Source organism: Myotis brandtii, unplaced genomic scaffold (assembly GCF_000412655.1).
Source record: "Myotis brandtii unplaced genomic scaffold, ASM41265v1 scaffold634, whole genome shotgun sequence".
Classification (NCBI taxonomy): Eukaryota; Metazoa; Chordata; class Mammalia; order Chiroptera; family Vespertilionidae; genus Myotis; species Myotis brandtii.
Genome location: NW_005370427.1, coordinates 2,087,179 through 2,095,066, shown reverse-complemented (window position 1 = coordinate 2,095,066; position 7,888 = coordinate 2,087,179). Strand labels below are relative to the sequence as shown.

Genomic DNA, 7,888 nt, shown 5'->3' with positions numbered 1-7,888 from the left:
CACAGGGCCAGGGGGGAGGGCCAGGTATCTGTCTGGCTCTCAGCCGGCAGTCACTTCCCACTGCTCCACACGCCCACCCACACTCTGCTTGTCTACAACCCCAGGGCTCACCCTGTTGCTTTGCTTTTATGCTCATAAATGTTAAATTGACATTTAAAAAAATAATAAAACGAGCAAACAAACAAGACAGGATGGAAACAGCGTTGGCTTTGATAGATGCCAAGACTCTCTTTTGGAAGAGGGGGCCCCTGTGGCAGCGTCCGGTGGGGCTCGGAGGGGCCAGCTCCCCACTGACCAGCTTCTCCTCGCAGTGCTGAGGGGAGGCCCTCTCAGACCACGGCTCCGAGCACACCGTGGACGGGGTGCAGTACGCCGCCGAGGTAGGAGCCGCCACCCCGGGAAACAGCCAAGCCGTGCCACGGCTCTGTGCCCAGCCTGTAGCTTTGCAAAGAGCTGCAGTCCTTTCGCCTAAGCTGAGGCAGCCAACCTTCTGGGCTAGCGGCTAACAGTTAAGGGGCGGGGTGGGCGCCCCGAGGGAAGAGTTCCAAGGTGACTTTAAGAACTTGGACAGCAGCTGAATAGAAGGAAGTCCTGGCCAATGGGATGCTTACAGGTGAGCACTGCTGAGCCCTCTGGCAGCCCCACGCGGCAGGGGACAGGTGGGGAAACCAACGCACAGCAGGCTGTCAGAAGTCCCCCAGGAGGCTTGAGGGCTCTGCCTCAGACCGGCTGCGCGTCCGCAGCTTGTCCTGCGCCCTGAGCTGCCCCTGTGGAAAGAGCCCTTTAGGTGCTTTAAGAACAGCATTCAGGAGTTCTGCCAGCACCCAGTCCCTGTCTCCTCGTGAAGGCTGTGCATACGTGTGTGATTGCATATGCACATACATTCACACACACAACGCTTAATATGAGCAAATACTACTCTTTGTCTCAGTGAGTCCATTTTTAAAAAGCTCAGATCAAGGCCCCGAATTACAAGGAATAAGACAAGCCTCCTGCACGTTCTCTCCATGAAGACAAGAGTGTTGGAGGCGAAGGTGCCTGGTGCCCAGAGGCGAGCATCTTCCCGCCTTCCCCCTCCCGGCAGCTGGGGCAGCGCAGGAAGCGAGGGCGCCGGGGACACTCTCAGGCAGCTGGCTGTTGGGTGAACTAACTCTGGGAGACCCACAGGCCCTCGCGTGGCCATCCACCCACAGCCTCCCTGAGCCCGGGCGCGAGACACTCCTACTGCCAATGCCTCTAGACATCTCCCCCCAGTTAAGTGTGCGCCTCACAAATACAGGGGCTTGCAGCCTGACCTCTGTGCATGGGGGCACCTCTCACGTTTGATATTGTGTGAACGGCTAGGAATATTGTGTTCCCTTGCCATTCTACGTGGCTCAATATGGGCCTTGGACTAATTTACCTGGTGCCTCTGTTCTAAGTAAGGATGAGGTACCCGACTGCGAACAGGAGGCTGATGGAAGACGTTCACATCCCTGCTTGCCCCCCCTGCTTCCCAGTTCCCTGTGGCTGCAGGTGCTAGCAGACTGAGCTGTCTCAGTCAGAGGAGGGAGCAAATCTCTGACTTCACAGCTCAATTTTTATTCATTGTTTATCACAAAGTCCTAAATCTGTTTATCCTCCTTTTATGCACATTTGAACATTCGACATGTCACCCAAATGGTGGCTGTTACTGTTAGAATCCCACCAGCTTCTCTGCGCTCTCAGCGGCCTCAGGCCGGGAGCCGCGGGGTGTCCTGCGGGTATGTGACACGGTTCCCTGGCGCTGGGGATGAGCTCACAGCCTCTCTGCTTCCAGCTGCATCTGGTTCACTGGAACCCGAAATACAACACCTTCGGGGAAGCTCTGAAGCAGCCGGATGGCACCGCCGTGGTGGGCATCTTCCTGAAGGTGAGGAACCGCACGGCCACGTGCCTTATTTCCAAGCTGACTTCCTTACCCACGCTCAGGGTGGCACCATTTACTCTCCCCTTTTGCTTAACGGGGAGCAGAACGAATTTCAGTATTCATTCAACTAATGCAGGTATTTCTGCTAAGACCAGCTCAAAATGTCTGCTTTGCCTTAAAAGTGTACCTTTTGCCATATTCCTCAAGATGTGGTTCTGTAGATGAGTGTGGTGCGGAGGGCGGGTGGGCAGCATGGCCCATTACCCCTTCCCACAACTCATCCCACGGCCTGCACACCAGCAAAGCCGATGTTGGGGACGCTGTGATGCTGGGCCCGGCCACACATCCCCCAGGCTCAGGCAGGCCACATGCTCAAGGTCTCAGCGGAGACAGCACGGGGAATGTGTGTGTTGTTGAGCCAGCCTCGGTTTAAAGAGGCCTTAGTGTCGTTAACACAAGACTTTAGTGGTAACATAATCTAGACTCTAAGCCAGGAGTGGACACCTGCCTTCTTTCTTTCTGAATGACCTGATTCATCTTATGTTCTTCCTTCACTGGTCATGTCCCCGCTCGGACACAGCTCCACAGGAAGGGGGTGGGTCTGAGTGGAAAGACGGATGGGAGTCTAGTTTTAGGTACATCGAGTCCATTCTGGTTCTAATTCTATCTTAAAAAAAGAAAAACATGGAACGACTTTGCAAAGAAGGTCGAGGACACAGAAGCAGATCAACATGCAATTTTGTGGTTCTGTCCTTCAGAGGCCTGGAGTCCAAGTTTAGTTCAGAAAATGCAAGCTCTGAAATTTGTGGGGGAGAAAGAAATTTATGGTTTGCTCAGTGTAAGAATTCCTGGCAGAGTTATGAGTACTGGTTGCAGATGGATGGGTCAAAACTGGTTTTTAAGACAGTCCTACATTATGGAGAAGGGAAAAGTGTAATTATTGGTTTTCTATTTTCTTACAGATAGGACGTGAGAAAGGCGAGTTCCAGCTGATTCTCGATGCGCTGGACAAAGTGAAGACAAAGGTAAAAAATCCTCCTTTTCCCTCCGAGAACAGAGAACGAGATCTGTCAGCTTTCTCTTTCTACATTTCAAGTGTATTTCTTTCACCTGAATTCTGTTGCCAAGTTTGATGAGTATGCTAAGCACATATGCAGATAAATACCTTTTACCCGTATGTTTACAGCTTTAAAGCCCTTTCACATGCATTAGCTTATGTAATGCTCACTGTCAGTTTGTTACATAACTGCTTTCTCAATGAGTGAATGAGCTATGGCCACCCCCAACACATGCACACACCACATACACACACCATATACACTTATAACATGCACACACACACTTATACCATATGCACACACACTACATACACACAACCACATGCATACACCATATGCACACACACCACAGGCACCCCCCATATGTGTACACATATATAACACACACCACATGCTCACACAAACACGTCATGCACACACAACAAATGTACATACACATTTACACAATGCAACATGTATGCACACGTAACACAGCGCATGAACACACACCACATGTGCAACGTGAAACAGCACGTGCACACAGCATGTGCACCCACATGTTACATGCATACACACAATGCACAGCACCTACACACACGCTACACGCACACACACATTTGCAGAGGTGCCATATGTGACTGCTGGTAGCACCCACCTATGGTCACCCTCACAGGAAACCCCTAATGAACCCGCTGGGACTGTCTGCGGCTGCTCCATCGAGTGCGGGTGCGCTTTGCCACCACAGGAAGCATTCCGTGTTCAACAGAACCTGAGCCTCTTGTTACCATTAAGACCCAAAGATTAACTGATGTGAATGGTTTTTGTTGCAGTTTAGCGAGGTTTCTCCTTTTGTTGGGAAGTGATAAAACTACAGCTCTACTGACAGCTGATAAGGAATAACATATTACAGGACTGTCCCCGAGCCAGTCAGACCTCACCGGCCTGCTGCCCTTTGCCCTTTGCCCTTTATTTCTGAAGGCACGTGCTTTGTTTAAAAGCTCCGTTGTCTCTACGGCCTTGAATTTATTCTGACAAACACAGTGGTGAGGGCCTGGGGAGAGCGGTGTGCACACTTAGTGCACCTGCCCCTCACCTGCCCATCTCGCCTGCCCACCGCCCCCCCTGCAGGGCAAGGAGGTGCCCTTCACCAACTTTGATCCGTCCTGCCTGTTCCCCGCCTGCCGTGACTACTGGACCTACCACGGCTCCTTCACCACCCCGCCCTGCGAGGAGTGCATCGTGTGGCTGCTGCTCAAGGAGCCCATCACCGTGAGCTCCGACCAGGTGAGCGCGGCACGGACGCAGCGCAGGCTGGTTTCGTGGAAGTGATGCTAAATTGAAAGTGTACAGCTGCCCCGTGGAAGCTCAGAGAGCTGCCCTGCACCAGGGGTTCACAGTGGGCCCGGCAAGTACAGCCACAGACAGCCTGTCCCACCTCCCACAGCGTGAGGTCACAGTGGGCCCGGCAGGTACAGACAGGCTGTCCCACCTCCCACAGCGTGAGGTCACAGTGGGCCCGGCAGGTACAGACAGGCTGTCCCACCTCCCACAGCGTGAGGTCACAGTGGGCCCGGCAGGTACAGACAGGCTGTCCCACCTCCCACAGCGTGAGGTCACAGTGGGCCCGGCAGGTACAGACAGGCTGTCCCACCTCCCACAGCGTGAGGTCACAGTGGGCCCGGCAGGTACAGACAGGCTGTCCCACCTCCCACAGCGTGAGGTCACAGTGGGCCCGGCAGGTACAGACAGGCTGTCCCACCTCCCACAGCGTGAGGTCACAGTGGGCCCGGCAGGTACAGACAGGCTGTCCCACCTCCCACAGCGTGAGGTCACAGTGGGCCCGGCAGGTACAGACAGGCTGTCCCACCTCCCACAGCGTGAGGTCACAGTGGGCCCGGCAGGTACAGACAGGCTGTCCCACCTCCCACAGCGTGAGGTCACAGTGGGCCCGGCAGGTACAGACAGGCTGTCCCACCTCCCACAGCGTGAGGTCACAGTGGGCCCGGCAGGTACAGACAGGCTGTCCCACCTCCCACAGCGTGAGGTCACAGTGGGCCCGGCAGGTACAGACAGGCTGTCCCACCTCCCACAGCGTGAGGTCACAGTGGGCCCGGCAGGTACAGACAGGCTGTCCCACCTCCCACAGCGTGAGGTCACAGTGGGCCCGGCAGGTACAGACAGGCTGTCCCACCTCCCACAGCGTGAGGTCACAGTGGGCCCGGCAGGTACAGACAGGCTGTCCCACCTCCCACAGCGTGAGGTCACAGTGGGCCCGGCAGGTACAGACAGGCTGTCCCACCTCCCACAGCGTGAGGTCACAGTGGGCCCGGCAGGTACAGACAGGCTGTCCCACCTCCCACAGCGTGAGGTCACAGTGGGCCCGGCAGGTACAGACAGGCTGTCCCACCTCCCACAGCGTGAGGTCACAGTGGGCCCGGCAGGTACAGACAGGCTGTCCCACCTCCCACAGCGTGAGGTCACAGTGGGCCCGGCAGGTACAGCCACAGACAGCCTGTCCCACCTCCCACAGCGTGACTTCCTCGGGCACCAGGATAACGCACACCATTTCCAGGCGGCTAAGATGCTGGACGGTGACTGAGTTTATGCTCTGGAAACACTTATGGGTTTCGATGAACAGCACTTTGTTCACGGGAGGCGGCCAAGTGCAGGGTAGGAGGCAGGAGGCTCACTCCAGGCCTGGGGAGGAGGTGCAGACCCTGGGGAGGGAGTGTCACCTGTGAGGTGTCGTACAGTAAGCTGAGGCTCAGACAAGGCAAGTGATTAGCTGGTGATCACACAGCCAAGTGCAGGACCTGAGATTCCACCTCCGGCCTGTCTGCTCCAACACCCCTGACGCCCTCCTTACTGCTTCTGAGGAACGTGCAGCAGCAGTGATGGAGGAGACTGGAGGCCAGGCTCGGGGAGAGGAGTGGGCAGCCCTGGGAGGCGGGGTGTGAGGAGCGTGGGCTTCCCGGCGTCTCCCGTGCCTAACGCAGCAGCTTCTCTGCCTCGTGGACTCAAGTCCACGTGGTCGTTTTTATCAACAGATGAGGTTTAACTGGTACAAATATTTTGAAAGAGGGAATTTCTTAAAGGAGAAAAACTAAAAATATTTTCATATAGAAATATAGCATCACTGACAAGAATTTCCTAAATTCATCTCCCTAAACCAGGGGTCCTCAAACTTTTTAAACAGGGGGCCAGTTCACTGTCCCTCAGACCGGTGGAGGGCCGGACTATAGTTTAAAAAAAAACTATGAACAAATTCCTATGCACACTGCACATATCTTATTTTGAAGTAAAAAAACAAAACGGGAACAAATACAATATTTGTATTTGCATGTGGCCCGCGGGCCGTAGTTTGAGGACCCCTGCCCTAAAGAGAAAGAATCAGTTCTGAGCATTTTAAATGCAGCGCGATTGTTAGTTCCTTGTGCTCTTTGAACAATGGATTCCTACATGTACCCAGTGAAGACGACTTACTGGTACACTTTGCACCGACATTGTCCCCTCCTCCGTGAAATGAACTGTTTCAGAACCCGGGGTGGAGGCTCTGACCGGGGGCATGCGGTCCTGCATGGAATAGTTTTCCCATGTGAGGAAAAGGCCTGTTCCACCAGGAACTGGTCACCCACCAGCTCTGGACTGAGCATGGGAGGCAGGCGCTGTGTTTGCTGATCTTGTTTAAAAGCCATGGGTTTCTAACTCTGTCGCACGCATTGTGTGAGCACTTGGTCTGACGTGGAGCTGACCACCTTCCTTTGCCCCGCAGATGGCCAAGCTGCGCAGCCTCCTGTCCAGCGCGGAGAACGAGCCCCCGGTGCCCCTGGTGGGAAACTGGCGCCCACCGCAGCCCATCAAGGGCAGGGTGGTGAGAGCCTCCTTCAAGTGAGCCCTCCCCGAAGGGAACCCGCCCCCGAGAGCGGGTCCCGCCTCCTTCCCGTGCTCCTGTGCCACATGTATTTCAGTCTCCACACCGAGCGATGAGCAATGCAATCACTGACGACAGGATGAGTAGGAAAGCACCCGGCCTTTGTAACGATCACCTTTCCTAGAAAAGTAGCATTTGTAGCGCAGTTTCAAAAAAGAGATGGAAGAGTAAAGATATAGGAAAAGGACTATTGGGCACCATTTTTCTGTCATAAATTTCACAGAACTTCAGTTTTACAATTTTCACGTTACCCATTGTCCATCTTAACACCTTAGTGAGTAATTCTATATGTAGGTGCGGAGGTGTGTGTAAGTCATAGCAATTAAACTTGACCAGACCGGAACTGAGATGAGAATGTGTTTTAACCCTTAACTAAACCAACAGAGGCCCATGAGGTATTAAAATTCCAGCTCCTGTAAAGATGACCTGGTTTTGATTATCAATGAAACAAAGACACATTCGACCAGGAGATTTAAGAAAACATGACCTGGTATTTGAATTTTTTCTTCCTAAAGGTGGTTGACTGTAGCCTAATTAATACTTTTCTTTCCCGGAAGGAGGACACTTATTTTTAATTTCGCTCCTTTGGTTTTGCATGCTTGTTAACTAAACGGCCCGGATCTCCGAGTTGCGGGTGGGATTCACGACTCCTGGCACAGGTGGGGCGATGTCTGACGTGCAGTGAGGCGGGCAGCTGATCAGCAAAATAATAAAGACATGAATGCCAAGAGTTCCGTGCCCTGGTGTGTGTGCTGTTTGTTGTTTGTTTGTTTGTTTTTAATGAAAAGGGGTTGCACATGACAAAACAGGGTGAAACTAAGAACAAGCCCACGTGCTGAGTTGGGTTGGATGCTCCACCCCCTTGGTGTGGCGAAGACAATTAGTGGGACCCTCTAAGGAAGCCGCAAAAGGACCACATGGCCATGAATTTGAGAGTAGTCTCCAGAGGTCTGAAGGCTGGTTCAGGATTTGGGATTCATACCATAGGTGCCCCTTAGGGACAAGGAATGACCCTGGTCCAACACGTCAAAA

The 7,888-nt window shown here is 53.6% G+C and overlaps 1 protein-coding gene across 1 annotated transcript in view; it reads left to right on the top strand.

The window, feature by feature from the left end:
* Nucleotides 1-7,591, top strand: part of CA3 (carbonic anhydrase III) — a 10,684-nt gene extending 3,093 nt beyond the window's left edge. The window contains exons 3-7 of the mRNA XM_014528441.1: nucleotides 319-380; nucleotides 1,799-1,891; nucleotides 2,851-2,913; nucleotides 4,054-4,209; nucleotides 6,698-7,591. Of these exons, the coding sequence (XP_014383927.1) occupies nucleotides 319-380; nucleotides 1,799-1,891; nucleotides 2,851-2,913; nucleotides 4,054-4,209; nucleotides 6,698-6,817 (494 nt within the window). The 3' untranslated portion in view covers nucleotides 6,818-7,591. The remainder of the gene's footprint in view (nucleotides 1-318; nucleotides 381-1,798; nucleotides 1,892-2,850; nucleotides 2,914-4,053; nucleotides 4,210-6,697) is intronic.
* The last annotated feature ends 297 nt before the right edge of the window (nucleotides 7,592-7,888 follow it).